Source organism: Triticum urartu, chromosome 5A, assembly GCF_056163025.1.
Source record: "Triticum urartu cultivar PI428250 chromosome 5A, HENAU_Tu73, whole genome shotgun sequence".
Taxonomy (NCBI): Eukaryota; Viridiplantae; Streptophyta; class Magnoliopsida; order Poales; family Poaceae; genus Triticum; species Triticum urartu.
Genome location: NC_141877.1, coordinates 266,733,520 through 266,751,542, shown reverse-complemented (window position 1 = coordinate 266,751,542; position 18,023 = coordinate 266,733,520). Strand labels below are relative to the sequence as shown.

The 18,023-nt window shown below is 40.6% G+C and overlaps 1 protein-coding gene and 1 long non-coding RNA gene across 6 annotated transcripts; one reads left to right on the top strand and one right to left on the bottom strand.

Moving 5' to 3' along the window:
* Positions 1-3,872: 3,872 nt before the first annotated feature.
* LOC125508349 (uncharacterized) lies at positions 3,873-8,008 on the top strand. Of its 4 annotated transcripts, none has more exons than XR_015604444.1 (5): positions 3,873-4,388; positions 4,730-5,776; positions 5,928-5,992; positions 6,235-7,451; positions 7,694-8,008. It is a non-coding gene; the product is annotated as an uncharacterized LOC125508349 (long non-coding RNA). The 4 variants fall into 4 exon arrangements; XR_015604445.1 differs by having other exon boundaries at positions 3,875-4,388; positions 6,235-6,424; XR_007283374.2 differs by lacking the exon at positions 7,694-8,008 and having other exon boundaries at positions 3,875-4,100; positions 4,182-4,388; positions 6,235-6,527.
* Positions 8,009-9,564: 1,556 nt separating this feature from the next.
* Positions 9,565-17,967, bottom strand: LRS1 (Transducin/WD40 repeat-like superfamily protein). 2 transcript variants are annotated; one of them, XM_048673048.2, is made up of 18 exons: positions 17,619-17,967; positions 16,681-16,813; positions 16,412-16,570; positions 15,754-15,816; positions 15,476-15,565; positions 15,097-15,390; positions 14,903-15,000; positions 14,151-14,186; positions 13,811-13,931; positions 13,497-13,733; positions 12,576-12,671; positions 12,427-12,492; positions 12,210-12,248; positions 11,997-12,131; positions 11,399-11,751; positions 10,704-10,797; positions 10,075-10,251; positions 9,565-9,976 (listed from the first exon to the last, which is right to left on the bottom strand). In XM_048673048.2, the coding sequence occupies exons 2-18, from the start codon at positions 16,777-16,779 to the stop codon at positions 9,875-9,877; spliced, it is 2,259 nt and encodes a 752-aa protein (XP_048529005.1). In that variant the 5' UTR covers positions 16,780-16,813; positions 17,619-17,967; the 3' UTR covers positions 9,565-9,874. The 2 variants fall into 2 exon arrangements, with proteins under 2 accessions (XP_048529005.1, XP_048529006.1); XM_048673049.2 differs by having other exon boundaries at positions 9,565-9,973.
* Positions 17,968-18,023: the final 56 nt, after the last annotated feature.

Genomic DNA, 18,023 nt, shown 5'->3' with positions numbered 1-18,023 from the left:
AGGTGGGTGCAAATAAGATATTTAGTCTGTGTTATATGGTTTGTGGCAATGGTCTTCATGTTATTGTGCGAAAGTTGACTTCATAATATTTTACCATTCATGGGCATGAAGGATATTATTATCATTACAAAGCGGGGTTAGAGGTACAACGGTGATAGAAATTACCTTTCTCCTTAGCAGACCATTGGTAGGCGAATATCGAAGACCAATATGCTTTATGTCACATCCATGGGGAGACTCTTAATCATTATCGTATTTTGGCAGCGGTCATGAAGGGTTAATGGTGGTTTGTGCATGATGCGGGACTAAGGCATTAGTATGTATCTTATTGTTGGATCTTTTCTCACATAACACATATTCCAAATATTATGTATCTACCCAAATGGTAGATTATGATTAACGGTGGTGAATCCGGACTCCATGTGAATGTCTTTAGCCTTATTACAGCTTCCTTCATCTGCATTAAACCTCTTTAGTTACTTCCTCATTTAGTCTTAGTATTTAATTTACATTCTAATTCATACTTAGTTAATTCTCTTATTTACCACACTCCTATGAACCGATAGAATAGACTATTCAAAACTAAGGTTTGAGTGCAAGCATAATTGCATGCGTGGCAACATAGTTGTCGGGCTAATAGTTGGCTTCCTTTGGCTCCCCTAGTTCGACACATAAACTGGGTTGCAATACTATCTATGAACCGCGCTTCAACTAATCATGTGCACTTACATTACATCAATGGTCTATTGTATAGAGCCTTACATAATAATTTCTCGATAATGTCAACTCAAAGCATCCAAGATTTGGATCCCTGGAACAACATAGGGATAACCGGATGCAGCAGAAGTAACCCCGACAATAGTTTCGCTCAACAATGCATAATTCTAGAACAGAATACCAAAACAAGCAAAGCAAATGGAACCAAGAGTGAAACATAGGACTTAGCCAACCGTTAACAGGAGCGGAGAGAAGCCAAATACCTAGGCCAACCCTAAACGGCAAGGTTCCCTAACTCCTCGACATGGAGGCCTTTCTTAGTAGCACCAACTTCAAAATTGGTTATATCACAATTGAACCTCTACGAGATTGAAGATTGACAAGTTATCATTCCTAACAACAGAAGCCAATCTCCTTGTTCTGGTCTACAAGCCGGTGTCTCTGTCTCAAAGCACATTTTCAAAGGATCTTTTCTGAGTTCTAACTGAACAAGAGCAAGATCCAATAGCTTGGGTAGTTTTACTGAACCGAAGATAGTGTCCCTTAAATAAGATAATATAGTGCTTCTAAAGGAGGGTGATACACCTAGCTATACATTCCTTTAGGTACTTAACCTAATTCGGACAATGCATTTTAGGCGACCTCACAAGTAAGTAACCTTTCAAAAGGATTAGATACATGTCATAATTACCATAGTCCATAAAAGCTAGATGATATGTCGCGCATTGCTACGGAAATTGCTGCAATATATGTAAATGAAATTTGGTAATATGAACATTGGATTAATAATGTAAGAACTAAACGTGGAAGTAAATGTGATTATTTTATAACTATAAATATTTTTTGAATATAGGTAGCATATTTAAAACATTCGAGCCTCTTTGCATGCTTGGTTGCATATTGAGCTAGGACATTTTCAATGATATTGATTTGGTACCATGAATTTATCACTTTTTTTCTATATACTTAGTAGAAGTAGTTCGCAATATATTTTAATAATTTGGTTGTACTTGGCGTGAATACTTGGATTAATAATATATGAACTGAACCTAAAATACATATTGTATATTTTATTTGATTAGTGTACAGTTGAAAAATATATATTGAATATAAGTAGAATAATAGAATGGGAAATTTTTTCCCATGCATGTTGAGTGGGCCCTTGATGAGGGGGACATGTGTGGAGAGGTCGGATGTGTGCAGGTTGACATAAATAGATTAAATTTTGTGGGGTACATGGTTGCATGCCAAGAGAATTGAGTTAGTGGGTTTACATGCAAAGTAAACGATAGAAGGAATCTACTACCTCTATAAAAGCACGAGAGGCGGAGATTCAGACAATCTCATCCATTCAAACAACTTATCCAATGGTCCATATCACTCCGATGTTTAACACTAAAACATGGTTGTTATTAGCACCCTCGGCACCGCACCCCCACTAATTACTCCCAGTTACCAAATTAACCTCTCACACGCATCGCAGAACCTCCCTCCACCTCTTCTGACTTCACCGCCCCCATCTTCCCTCCCCCATACAACTGCTCCTGGTGCCTCTCCTGCACCGCCCTGCACCGGCGCCTCCTCGGCTCGCCGCGCGTCGCGGGATCGTTTCCCCTCCTCGCACACTGTCGACGCTGCCATAGGCGGAGGTGCTGCCGCCCACGCAATCTAACACCGAGGCGAGGCGCCGGCGCATCGACACCAATGCGGGATCCGTCCGCTCTCCTCGCTTGCCGTTGATGCCGGCCATAGGCGGAGATGCCTCTGCCCCACGTGATCTGGCAAGGTCGTCTATCGTCACAACTACCCTTGAGATCCAGTGAGGTCGCCTTCCGTCACGGCTGCAGGTGACTTGGGCGTGGTAGTCGTCCCCATCATCACCACTATCCCCATGGCACGCGGTGGTCCTTCCTGGCTTCGAGGACTTCCAGACCCAAAGCTCATTTGTGCTACGATGTGTTTATTGGAATGCATCTTCAACAATGGTAAGTGACTGACCTTGTATCATCAAACTATTTGTGCTACAATGTCGTTCAATACCAACAATTAGGAATGAGAACAAAACTGAGATAAAGATTGCAAGCCTGGCAATTTAGCATTTATGTACACACTCATATGTGCAGGATTTGTTGTCAAATGAGGTCAAACATAATATTCACATGAACACATACGCACCCATTTTGTTTCATGATATAGCTACGAGAACATGGACAGGTAGTACATGTATTTTGTTTGGTATTCAGTAGATGTCTCCATGAGAATTGTCATTCATTCAGGGAAGCACGTTTCAGGGTTCATCCATTTTTGTATTTATTCATCAAGTTCAGTTTTGTAGGAAGCCATATATATAGTGGTTTTCATTAATCAAGTTCCAATTTGCAGGTACCATGCATTTCCTCTTCCAGCCAATTTATTTGGTGTATCCTTTTGTTGTGAGGAAAACAATTGTTTACCCTTTTCTTCTTGAAACAGATAAATGTTGCATTAGTTCACCCTGTCATTATCTCATTCCACCCCTAACACATGTTATAACTTTTCTTCTTTGATCATTGATGCTCTTCCAAACTGCAGGGGCTAATAGAATATCTTCCTGAAAATTTCCTTGCTCCAGTACATTTAAAACGATGAACTTCCTTTCTTCAGTAGAAGTGCTGCCTCCGTGGATATATATGGGAACCACTTTCTACAATATAAATGAGGTGATCGTCTACTTTCCATATCATTTATTTTGAAGATTAGCTTCTTGCATCCTAACGCTCATTTTTTGTTAGTTATTCATCTACTACCACTATAAAAGAAAGAGAGGGCGAAGAACCAGATCATCCTATCCATCGAAACCTGCAATCTGATGGTCTACATCCCGCCAGCATACTAAACGCGTTTTACGCTTTAATTACCCACCATGCCATCTACTACCCCTATAAAAGGAAGAGAGGGGCAGATCCAAACAATCAGGTCCGTTCATTTACAACAATCTGATGGTCCATAATCCTTCCGTGTTTGACGCTACAAGCCACGCATTAAGGCCATCGCTAACCCTGCTCCGCGGTTAAAAAAAATCTACCCACAACGCACGCACGATCTCTCGCCCCCCGCATCCTCCCGCACGGGCCGTTCCTCCACGCCCGCACGACCTCTCGCCATCTCCTCCTCCCGCACAGGCCATCCTCCCCCCCCCCCCCCCCCCCCCCCCGGCGCGCTCCCACGTCGCCGCCGGTGGGCCGCCGCAAGACCGTCGTCGCCCGCGTCCATACCCTCATCCATCTGCATAGCCCCGGCTTCGTCTCCTCCGCGCCGAGGCCGTACGCGCCCTTGATTTGGACGGCAGTACCACCGGGGCGCATCACCTTCTTGCGCCTCCCACATCGGCCTCCATCTCCATGGTTGTCCTCCTCTGTACCCAATGTCTGTCTATAAGCTTCATGTGCATCAGTAGTCTTGAGCCACCAATTTGGATCGAACAGGTCGCAAGGGCTTGCCGGCAACACCTGATCTTTGATCTGGTTTGTATGCATGCGTGTGTGTGATTAGTTTCAGCGGCCACATGTCGTTGTAGTAAGATGATGCATCACGCATTGAATGGAACCATAAGGCTAGGAGCGTGTGCACACACTGGCGTCGGCGGCATGGTGTCAAGCTGCGGAGAAGGCATCCGGCGAGGCGGCCATCAGGTTCTCCATCTCCTCTTGAATTCTGCTAATTATCTTGGCATTTTATTGGCCTGTCAAACAAGAGCATCCATCACTATCTCCCCATATACACTCGTACTGAACACCATACCCGACTGCTACTTTGGTACAGTACGGTGATTAGTCTTTCCTAATTCTCTTGACCAAAGCATTGCCCTTTGCTATTTCTCAGTTTCTATATCTCCGGATTAATCGATGAGTCAAAAGCTGATGCTTCCGTTTCGAAATCATAGTTTTGTTTTCAAAATCATAGAAAAGTTTGGGACGGCTAGACTATAGCATGCTCTGGACATCCTACTGATGCCGATGATTTTGCTTTGCAGGTGGATAAGTGGATGGCACATGTGTATATTGCTGTTGAGGGATTATATTTGACATTTTATTTTTATCCCAACACTAGATTGAAGTGGTGATTTACAAAGGATTTTTAGTGGGGCACAAGTGTAGATTGATACAAAAGCATGCTGAATAGTGAAGTAGTACCATGCTAGAATTACTTGGCTACATTTTTTTTGTTTCTTTGATGCAATGTAATCTTTGTTGTTCCTGTTATTAGTGATTTTTCTAGAACATCGGGTAAGCACTATGCTAAAAAAAAAGCTATTCTAGAAAAGGATGAGAAGAGCTATTCCAGAAAAGGATGAGAAGAGCCTCAAGGTACATTCTTTTTATTCTGCCAGTGTGTCTTACATATTTTCTAGCTTGCAATGCTTTATAAGATATTTCATATGGAGGTCAATGTTGAAAAAAAAGGAGTAGTCAACTTGTGGAGAACAATGTTAATCAAGCTCTCATGATATTTCCTCTGCTTCAAGATGCTTTCTCAGCTATTTGTTAACATGCTTCTGAACTTTGATTTTCTTTACTAAACTAGACCATTGTGCAGTTTCATGATGGGTCGTCCTCAAAAATCTTGACAATTACCCTTGACACAACACATGGGATGTGCTCAATCCTACTTATTTTTGTCTGTTATTTTATATATGTTTTTCACCTCAGAGATTTTATTAAATTTCAGTTGGGTTATAACAAGAGATGCAAATAAAGAACTTTATTACGGGTTTTCATAAAACAAATATATACTTCCAAATACCTTGAAGGTTATTGATTATATGCAGCAAGGCCATTTGATTAAGTTGGCTCTTTTTTGACACCAATTTATATGCAAGCTATTTGAATATATATTTGTGAAAGAAAGTACAGAAGTGTGTTTGGGTGAGGCCAAGGTTAAACATCTCACATTTTGTTTCAGAAATCATCTCTACTTAAGTCCAAGAGGTCATCAGGTGATGAGATGGATGAACTCCCAGTTTGCATTTATTGGGAGCTATGAAACTGGTAAAATGATTATGGTTCCCGCAACTCCTAAGGTCGAGGTTTTCTTCCACATTTCTATAATTTTATTTATCTTTGTACTAATTTATCACCCATTATGCGTTTTTTCTCCTTTAGACTAATTATCAGAATATACTGGCCAAGAGACCGTTCTTACCTTTGGTATTGCATCTTTTTTCTCAACAGCCTATTACATTGGAACTTGGTGAAGAAGACCTATTCCTATTTGAGTATGTTGACATCGACAAAAGGTACATGCCGCATGCTGAGACTTATATACCCTATGTGGGACTTTTCATGAAATCATATCGAGAAGGATGTTACCTCCCACAAAGTCTTTATTTGATGTCTAGGGCTTGTCATTTGTCCTGTTTATATGTCCACTAGAGTAATGATAGCAGCTAGATTGTATCACCACTAAAGTCGAAAGCTTCGGAATGGATATATATTATATCTTATGTTGTCTTGGTATCTAAACCGCTCCTATGTGCAGGCAGCAAAGAGAACAAGTATTGAAGGGGGCATAAAGAACTATGGGAGAAGCATCCATTTGACAAGCTCAAAGTCATTGGTTCGCACTACCGTGGTTATATCAAAGATGCAATGGGAAAGAAAGTTAGCTTGTTCACCATCTTGACTGCATTTTCATTGTTTCTTATTAGGCCTGAGATGTAGATATACTGGTAGGCATTCTTCACCCATTATGACTGAAGCCTGATTATCACATTGTATTGCCATGCGTTACAAACTGTTTTTGAAATGTAACTCCTGCACATCATACGAGAACTTGGTTTAGATTATGATTATTCATTTACATATCATTATTTACACTCTTGTCTTAGAGTAAGAAAACTTGGTTCTTTGAAGTTCAGATTATGAGTTCACAATTAGTTTAATCCTGACCATGTACAGTTTTTTGTATAAAATGGTGCGTATTTTTGTACAGAAAGAAGCGAGAGCACATGGTATTTATAGTTTCTGCTTACCTCTGACCTTGGTTACTTTGAATGATTATATGCTTACTCACCGAGTATAATAGCTCATTTTTTGTTCTTTGAAGAATTGAAGGTATTACTATACTCACTGGGTATAATAGCTCAATTTTTGTTCTTTCTAACTACTAAGTGATAAAATGTTATGCTGAAATATTTGGTTCCTGTTTTAGTGGAAATTGGAGCTTTTACCTATAGTTTGCGGAAATCTGTGTTTTGAATACTTTCAATGAGGCAGAGGTTAAATGCTCTGTAAATAAAGACAGACAACAAGGATTAGTGAGTTTATGTCTTTGTTTGTACTGTTTTTATACAAGGACAACAATGAACGACATATGTACTTTTCATCCTATTTGTTTCTAGCATGTAAATGTAAGTATTTCTTCATACACGTGAGAAAGAAAATATTAGTTCTTACACGTTTGAGGATATGTATAACAATAATATGTAATGCAATTGTGGTGAGGTAGAACGAGGAGGAGAGGTGTGTGATGCTAGACATATTAGCAAAATTTTTAGTTCAGTTGATTACATTCATGAGTGTTCTTCCGTTGCAACATACGGGCCTTGTTCACTGCATACACAGATATACTACTATCTTATAGAATATGTTGATCAAGGATGAAGAGGTGGATAAATTTGTGGCTTTAGTTACTGAATGTCCAGATCTGGCTTGCTTCTCAACTAGGGCCTACATTTAGAGAAGACATATTCATATGTACGTGATTTATAAGGTCCTTTTTCTATACATGTTTGCAAAGTTTGTCGGTATATTATGCAGAGACAACTTGCCATGGTCTGCGTAGATGTGTTCTTTATTTCTCAATTTCTTTTGCTTTAAAACGATGTTGATTGGCTGAAAGAATGGTTCTGCATGGTTTGCACTCACACCTACTTGAATTTAGAGTTTTATTAGCAAATCCATTTAGAACAGTGTTAACATTTTACACTTTTCTACAGAAAGTTGTACACTGCAGGGGTCTATACCCACAAACCAAGGAAGGCAACTCAGAAGTTTTTCCCTGCCAATAACCAAGATTCACAAGGATAGGAGGGCAGAGATATCATGCTGCCATGGAACTGGTCCATTTGTCATTGCCTTGCTGCTTTCATGTTCCCTGATATTCAGTAGCCATATACTTTTAGGACTTAGGATGTGATTTCACATGCGTCGCTGATCATAGTTGATGCTTTTGTCGGTTCAGGGTGAGCTATTTTGTGTACAATTGCTATTGGCCGTGTAATGACTGGCTATGCATGGCTCTGTTTTATTGAGCTTAGATGAAAATTTGATGGACCACCTAAATTCATATGAAACAAACAAAGGCTAAGTAGAGCCCCAAATTAGAGACACGATGGATGTCCATCCTGATCACTATTAGATTTTGTCATCGAAGAGCTACTAATAGACTTACAATCTCGAATGACTACCTGTATTTTTCAGAAAATTTGTTGACCTGGTCTTATTTGGGCATAGGACATGCCTGTACTTTTTGTGAAAGTTACAGGATGCACATTCTATTTAAAATGGATACATTGCAAATTTTGTTATACCTCCATTGGTCAGGACCTGACCATGGAAGAATGAACCCTAAATGATGTCAAATTATTGGTCAGGATCTCCACATAATATTTCACCAGCTTAGGCATCTGCATTGTCTGTTAGACAGGTTTGGTTTTTGGTTATGTATGGGTCCTTGCTTAGTATGGCCCGGGAAACCTGACAGGTTATGTATGGGTAGTCGCTTAGTATGGCCCGGGAAGGGCTAGCCACTGAACCACATTAGTTGTAGGTAATGAGTAGCCTTATTTTGGTGATAAAGATGTGATATCAATGCAACATGCTGGTTTGCTACTGCGAGCGGACCGACACCATTCTGCGAGGGAGGCGAGAAGCACTGGTGAGCCGGCGACAGCTATTCTGTGTCGAGTGAGGCGGTGCTGCAAACACCGTGTTTTATTGATGCGAGTGGTGACGCGGGGCGACCAGCGTCGACTACGTTGGAGCTGTGGAGTGGGGCACTGCAAGCAGTGATGCGGGAGACCGACGTCTATTGGGAAGTGGCGCAACAAGTGGTGCTGAGGGGGCACGGGAGCTAGGGTAGTTGGGCAAATCCAACAATGCACATGTCCTGATCGTACAACTCAGGAGGGGGGCGGTCGCCGAATGTGATCGCCCAGCTGACGCCTGACGTTTCCCTATTTGGGTATGAGGCACATTGGTTCATGAAACAATCTGACACGTCTTTATGACTTGGGAATTCTATCCACCTTGCATCAAATTTAAAATCCTCTAAGAGAATTATTCTATGTTCTGATAGAAATATTTATGTTTCATAGTATAACATGCTTTCAGTCTGAGACGTGCAATGCATGCTTACTAGTGTGTATCCAAATAGTACTCCCTCCGTATCTAAGAGTAAACAAATCTAAGAGTAATTTGGACGGAGGTAATACAAATATACAATGAAACAAGCCATATAGGTTCGATTCCTCCAAGATTCCTATGTAATTTATTGGAAAGAAAGAGGGCCTGAATGCTGGACTATATTCAATTATCATGACAATCTGTTACAATGCCAAACACACTCAGATTCTCTTTTTCAACAATTGACCAACCTGACAAATGCCCTGAATATTTTGAGCCCCGGCACACAGCAATGCAGACTTTCAAGTGAACAATGCAAAACAGAAGGCAAAAAGAGTTACCTGGAATAATTTTATTCTCTTACACCTCATCCCAAGACGATGGAAACAGGGTTAAGTCCAGGAGCGGAAAAAAATGTTTTCTTACAATCAAATCATTTTGTACGTGGAGGGGGAACAAATAATTTCTTTTATCCCATTTAGAAGCTTTATTGAGAAATCCAAATCTCTAGATATACAAGCCTGGTAGCCAGCAGATCATTACACCTGTGCTATGATACAATCTCACTAGAAGCCTGGAGATACAAGATTCACAGGAAAACTTTACAGAGGAATTAAGTTGCTGTAGTTCTGGGAACGGCACCAAAGAGCAGCACAAGAGTGGAACACTTGCATCCTATAGGTCATATGGTCATCTTCAACGATGCCGTCTCCAATGCAGATATGCTCAGCACCTATGGTGAACCAAACGAGCGGATGTATTTTAGGTTGCAATCATCTTGATTGGACCACTCTGTAATTAAGAATCAAATCCTCCGGCTTCTTCCAAATATATGTCCTCACCGTCGCCAAACTCATCTCAGGTGACAGAACCTGCTGCAAAAAGTATTCTTTAACACAACTGCACAATGATAAGTTTGCTCTCAAACCACAAAATGTAATGCGGGCTTCCATTATGCCTTACGAATACTTGCCTGGTTGTTGCACAATATCTCAACAGAAGGTTTCAGTTTTTGCCATGGCTTTAGTCCAAGCCGTGAAGAACTATCTAGGGCTGATGTGCCAGAGGTCAAACCCATGGCAAATGTGCTGTCCGGACTTCCATCCAATGGTTTCTCAAGAACAAGCTTCTCAACGACATAGTTAGCAACCTGTACACACAAACAAATTTAATACATGACTTAAAATAAGATGATAAATAACAACAGCAATAACTTGTTCATAATATGTGACTGTATCGTATTATCAATATTTGTATGATTCAGCTAGGGTACTGACAAATAGCGATTGACACCTATTGTCGAGGTAGTTAGGTGCTCAAAAAACAAAGGCAGATAAGAAAAAACTAGCTAGTTAGCTATCTCCACGTTTCTTCCCATGTACTCCCGCCGTCCCAAAATAAGTGTCTCAACCTTAGTACAGGTTGAGACACTTATTTTGGGACGGAGAGAGTATGTAACCAATTGACATATAGTACTTCCATGGATCGCCAAAGCTGCTTCCATCCTTCATCTTATGCCACTTTTTTTGTCGAGAGAAATTCACCCTTTGCAACTTAAATCTTTAACTTTGTTCTAGATAACTGATTTCAGTAACATCTTACTTTGAGAACTCGCAGTATCCGTGGAGCGCTGAGTTTCCCTTGCGTTATGTTTGGTGCAGGTGAGCCTTCGGCTGGATGCAAATAAAAGCCACACCTACATTTCAAAAGGAGAAGCAGTGTCAGGAACATATTTACTGAGAGATCGAATTTTCAGTCTGCAAGTGGTTCTCCCAATTAGGGTATATTGCAGAACAAATAATCACATCATTAACTGAAGGAAATAAAAAAAGACAGACCCAGTGCTAGAAGCTCCCACACCAGGTGGGGTCTGGGGAAGGTAATACAGCTTCACGGAAGTTCAAGGATAAATAAACAGTAAAATCATACTAGCATATTTGAGCTCAAGGATGGATAATCACTCCACACCAAAATCATATATCATCGTTTTAGTTCCAAAATTCATTGTCACTGCTACATGAAAAATATATGTATGGAAACATACCATGACTGACTGGGTTCAAGACTTGGAAGGTCATAAGAAAATGGCCAGAACAAAAAACTTGCAACAATTTAAAAGTTAAGCATCATCACAATAACACGGGCTTGCAAACTACTGCAATAAAGTGTTTCGCCTTCTAAAATGCTTTGCTACTCCAATTACTAAGGTAGCTATATCCAAGGACGGGAAACATGTTTCAAAGATATAAAATAAAAATATCGTCTCGGGATAAAAACATGTTGAGATGATAAATTACTTTGTGTTCTCTTTTGGAAATCGGCCGTTCTCAGCACAGTCCACACACCACCATGGCAAATCATCCTCAGTTCCATCCAAATCGGTAATTCTCTTTCTCCAAGGCCCTCCACTAGAACTTTCCGTGATAATTGATGGAGGCGAAACCGTGGAGAACTCAAACGAGGGAAGCACATTATTTGCATGGTTTTCGCTTCCATCGTCGACGTCGGATCTTGGATGTGGTAAGTTTTTCAATGATACATCTTTCCCTATTGAAGAATCACCATTGGACAAGCTGTGTGGGCCTGGTTTCGGCCTTCGTTTACTCCAATGAACTAACAAACCACGAAGAGTTTCATGAGCCAAATTAATCTGCACAATTTTTGGACAACTGTTCAGAAGATGACTTGCTAGTGGCCCATACTATGGCAAAGTGAATTTCTTTAATATGTGTAATGAAAGGTTTACAGTAAAAATGAAATGACAAATATTAATAACAAGATATTTCCGTTGCAACTCAAGAACATAGATGAACTACTGATCCAACTAATTTCTGAACAGTAAGCTTAAAACAAAAAATAACCATAGTCCGCATTATGATATGTTTTCGTGCAAACCTTAAGATCTTCCTGTGCTCCAGTAACATTCAAATCAACCGCATATATTTCTGCAGAAAAGCATTGTGGAGTATCCAGGTGAACAGACAGGCACCCCAATCGAGCGTCCATGGTGAACCATGCAGGTATGCTAACCTAAAATAGAGAAGGATGTGACATAGCAATATGAAGAGCATCTTTAAATAAAACATAAACAAAAAATGGCAGTCATACCATCTCAAATAACTCCTTTTTCTTATCATCAAACGAAACCTGCAAGCAAAATGAAGTGGCTTAACATTCTAGCAAACCTTCCAATTTATTCAAAGAGATCCATGTGAACTGTGAGCTTCTCAAATTTGGATACGACCTAGCAATGCTGCTAGCTCTTAACATTTGTATATTATCCATGAGGAAAAGTGCACTCAAGTCATCGAGAGGGAATAGGAACCTTGCCAAAATCTTCGATAACAGCTCCTCGAGTAATCTCCCATAATTTGACAGAACCAACAGTATCCTGTAAAATAGGATGAAGGTGGATGATGCCACTTGTTGCGTTTGATAACAACAAAGACAAATTTGAAAATATCTTATAATCACCTTTGTCAGGACATGCCTTCTATTATTCATGATCTCATGTTGAACTATAGCTGGAACTCCAGGAATAGTGAAAGATGGCTCTTTGTATACAGGCACCTAGAGTGGTTTAGAAAATAGAAGTTATTAACATGTACACCTGTGCAAGATGACCGAGTAAAAGTAACTGTTGCTGATCAGTCAAGCAAAAACAGGTATAGAGTTGAGTAGATCAATGAAACATTGATATCATAAGCACATAATATAAGACAAAAGGCTAAAAAAAACTGACGTGTATCTGGCATTAATTTTGAATAGTGCCCAAAGTAGAATATAAACATAGAAATTACGTAGCAAAAAAAAACCCAGTGTTTATTTGCCATCATCTCTGAGAAAAAACAGATAGCTGGTTAACATGGGAAAAACAAGACCTCAAAGTTAATATTACATGGCCATAGATCTTGAATAATTTGCCCCAAAGTTAACAGACATGTAAATAGTTTCTATTGAAACAAGTCCTCCAACTATACAAATATAAAGATTCAAAGGGGCAGATCCAACTAATCTCGACCATCAAACCATGCCAATCAAACAACCTAGATTACTCCAACGTTGAGCACTCAAACATGTTTAGCATTCAATTAATATCATACATAATATCTAGGTGAGTGCTAACCACGTAATTAACGCGCAGTTAATATCCTACCTAGTATCAACGTGCAACCAATATCCAAAATAATAGCAACGTGCATTGCAGGTACACGATTACTAGTCAGCTATAGGAGATGAAACTATCATCACAGATTGCATGTCTCGGAAATAATGAGTTATTAACTTATTATTATGGCGCATCTCAGAAATGTGACGTCACTGCTCAGAAGCCAGAACATAACGTGTCTGATAAAATAACGTAACAGATGAAAAGATGGCAACTGTCATGCTTACAGGTGCTGATCCTTCTAAAGAAGCTCTTGCTCTTGAGAATGACAAATTCCCAGCTAAGAATGAGCCTCCCTTTTGAAAAACCTTTTGTGGGGTTTGCCCTTCAGCTGGCCATCCATAAACAGAAGAATCAGTTGTTGCAACCCATATTGTATCATCTTGCAAGGACAACTGTAGGATTGGGTGTTCATTTGTGCATAGTAAGACACTCTCTCGTGTGGAGAGGTCTGTCAGGTACACCTGTACCAACGGAAAACAGAGAAGTTCAGGATTTAGAACTGTAGGCATTATTCAACAAAATGAGATATTTTACTCACGGACTGATCTCTTCCACCACTATAAACATGACCAAATGAAGGGGTGCTTGCGAGCGCCCAAACCGAATCAGTGTGAACGGCATAAGAATGCACACAGCGTTGCTGTCCTAGATCCCATAGTCTGCAAAGTATGAACATATTTAGACAAGATGCAAAAAATTATTTGCAGAATCTATGCGTGCAGGCTAACATGCCCGCGATGCCGGAAATTAGTTAATGCACTGTTACTTTAATAATCGTGATGTGTTAATAATATTCATGTGGACGTTCACGGACGCATCCGCCTGCATCCCTAATTGGCATCATGACCAAATACAGAAAATATGAACTTTGTATTTACCTTATCATTGAGTCAGACGAGCCTGATAGACAATACCTGGAAAAATATGTTATACAGTGTTAACTAGTTTCAAACTTCTAATGAAAATAGATGGGATTCAACAAAGTTCCACAAAGCCTGTCAACATTATCTAGTGTTGGTCAACACCATTTTTTAAACCTTGCAGCCAAAATCGGTAATTTAATCATCAAAAACCACATGTTCCTTTCAAATATGACACATCAGCTCCCACAAACAAACATCTGCATCCTAGTCAGTTTTTTTGCCATGTGAGTTATTTCCATCTCATCAACTAATAACACATAGAAGTGGCTGACATTGACCATTGCCACTAGGATGGTAACCAGCATGATGACCATGCCAATTAATGTCCCCTTTGGGCAGTCAATCGATTTCAGTGGTGAAGTTACGGCTTTTGAACTACTGATCACGTGACTAATGCAACTTAAAAGATAGTGGATAATTATTTGCAAAAGATAATGATTCAGCAGTAACCTTTCTCCAAAATATAAAGGGCTTGTTGTTGACTGCAACTATAGGAAACTAAAAATGCTAGGCCAGGAACATGTACAGATGATAATTTATGGTCTACAAAGTTGTATATATGGAACACATAAATGGGTACAATATTGTCTGAGCTGTTCTATGATTCACTTTTGAAACATCTAATGTCATCATAACCACTCATCTGCAGACAATGCATTATCTTAGATGAATCTATGAGAGAACTTTGATGATGCCTAAACACAAACCTTCCAGTGGAATCAATAAGCAAAGCCCTGATATTGTCAGTGTGCCCTCTCAATTTCATGTTCTTAGAACCTGTCCTGGGATCCCAAACACGAACAACCTATATCAAACCAGTAGGAAGTCTATAAGAAAAGGTCCAAATAAAATGGCAGTTAAAGGATCACATGCTTGCTCTTGAAAATGAATAGTGCAATACCTTTTCAGTACCACCAGAGACAAGCAATGTCCCTGTATCATTCATATCCAATGCATAAACTGAATCCTTATGACCTTTGGCAGCAATTGGACAGTACCCATGTGATTTTCCGTTGGTAGAAACAATGTTGCCACTAGAATTTACATTGCACAAGGTTGACAAAGCAGGTCCAGAGTTTCCGTTAGGAACCTCATCCTCTTTTGCATCTACAGATTTGGCTATAGGTGCAATAGCAGCATCAAGATCCCATATGAAGACCTCACCACCAAGGCCACCAGAGGCTACAATATTGCTCTACAGTGAAGGCACAAAAAGCATATAAAATATAGTAGATATAGAACTAATACTTCCACATAGTCATAGGTCTGGCAATGTATACATTCTTTTCAGCCGCAGCAAGACATATCACATAATCAGAATGCTGGCGGAGAGTCTTGGTACAAGCACCATCTGCTAAGCAATTCCACACCTGTAAAAAATAAGTATTGGGGCTTAGTTTGGGGTTTCTGAAACATGCCTGCCAAATTTATTTTATAACGCTGTGAAAAAATAGCCACACAAACATATATTGGTTAGGCAACCAAAAAAAAAGGAAACAAAAAGGCATGCAGGCACGACAAAAAATATCTAAAAACAGGGGCCACTGAAACAACAAACCTTTAATGTGGTGTCTGAGGAACAGGAAACAAGATTTTGGCCAACAATAATGGCATCGTTAACCTGCACAATAAAGATAGCAGCTTGTTAAACAAGGCAATACTTCAGCAGTGATACAAGAGAGTCAACACATGTAAGCAGGAAGCAAGTATCAGTTCAAAGTCCTGACGGATTTATTTCTCCATCCACTAACAGAATCTACTGCCTAACTTTCATAATTGGACAATAAAACTATGTAGGACTAGGAGAATCTTCCATCCAGCCCATCTTGTTTCACGTGGATACAAGTAACAAATAATTTAGCAAATATGCAAAGGTTACAGGACTGGCCCTGCTCCCAAGTATTGTCCAGAACTCCGGATGGCCTCCCACCCATTTACAAAGGATACACAGAATTTCAGACTCGAACAGCACAATAAAAAATATATCCAAAAAAGGCAAAGATGGAAGAACAACCGAAATGAATTGATTGTATCGAACTATAAATATGTTAACAAAATGTAATGACAACACCCTCTATTTGATGTTGAAATCTAGTTTGATACTCTTGAGCTAATAAATTACAAAAGAAAATGATCCAATGGCAATTCAAATAGAGACAATACCGCGGTTTCAAAATGTAAAATCAGCTGGAGCAGGAGTACATAGAAAAACATACCCAATCAACATGTGACTCAAAGGTTGCTGAAAAGTTTGCGTCCCCATTTTGGTATTCCCATCTCTTCAAGGTACCATCGCGACTCCCAGTAAAAAGATAATCACTTGTACCAGAAGCAGAAGCATTCAGGTACGACAAGCAGTTGATTCCAGCACAATGCTGAAAAACAAGCAGAAGGAAATGCATGAGGACTTTTGGGTGTAGCAAGAACTGTTTCAAGCTAACTACAATACCTAAGAACAACTAGTTAGTACTGAAGCGGGGCTGACCTTTTTATTATCAGCATCATTGAGCACATATGTGAAGCGCTTCTCCTTTCTCGGTCGACTTGAACCAGCCGTGTTTCCAGCACTCCCGACACGATGCATTGAAAGGTGGATATGTATCAAAAACTGCAGTAGCCTAACATACAAAACCAGCGATAAATTATTTCAATTTAACCATGGATGAATCGATGCTGGATATTTTATAAAGAATTTGAGATTGCATAATCTCCAGTATGCTAATAAAGCTTCCTGACAGGGCAGGTTGACATAACATTGGGCAATTTTGGAGCAAAAGAAAATGCAGCATCTAGCAACAGTTATAATTGAGATGCAAAATCTCGAAGTTACACAAATCAATTCACTGAATTTACTGCTATAAAAATCACAGACATATAGAGTTCCTTTTGATTACTGGTTCAAAGGAAAAACACCAAAACAGGAAGCACCATTTCACATATTACCGAAAACTCACTTGACCAGACAATGGTAAGTCACTCTGACCCCTACTTTTCCCCATCAAAACTAAATAGTTCCTATTAAGTTTTGAACTGAAGTATCAATGATCCCACATGTAGCAAAACAAGCTGGCAAAGTACCATGATTCACCACGGCGCTAGTCAGAAGACACGCCAGCACTATGTACCTAGGCAGGAGGGTGTTACCCACGCCTAGGCATCCGCCTCTTCGAACACTGATAAACGATCCCCCACCCCGGCACAGGGGCATGGGGAGAATAAACTGGTGCTAGTGGTATTGTTCAGGATCTCAAAGTAGTATTAGTTCAGGGGCCGAAATACATGGGCGATGGGGCCTTGACAGTCCTAGCGATGAGAATAGGGTCAACTGAGACCGATCTTGAAGAAAGGGATCTGGCTGGATTCAATTGCTCGCTGCGCGAAGACAAAACACGCGATAATCTGAGCAAGCTAGGGCTTCCTTACCAGCAAAAGGGATCGCGTCCCTTCCGGAGGTCCGCGCCAGTCCAGGAGCAGCAGACGGGATCAGCGGAGAAAGTACGCGAGAACCGAGCCCCGTAGCATGCGTCCTTCGGCGGGAGGCGACGGCAGCGGCAGACGAGGAGGAGGAGGAGGAACTCGGTGTGGGCTTCAGCGGTGGGAGACTCAGGGGCGATGCCGCGGGATTGGGAGCAGAAAGTGCGGCCGATCGATCTGGTTGGGGTGGATAGGGGTTGGGGCGCTGGGGAGTGGGACGGGGTTTTGCGCGGCGGCGTTAGCGGTTGTCGCGGCGAGGTGAGGGCGCGACGGGGGGACGGGGGGGGGAGGAGGGCGAGGACGAGGAGGCAGGTGGGGTCAATAGAGGTGTCGTGTGCTTCCGCTTGCAAAAGG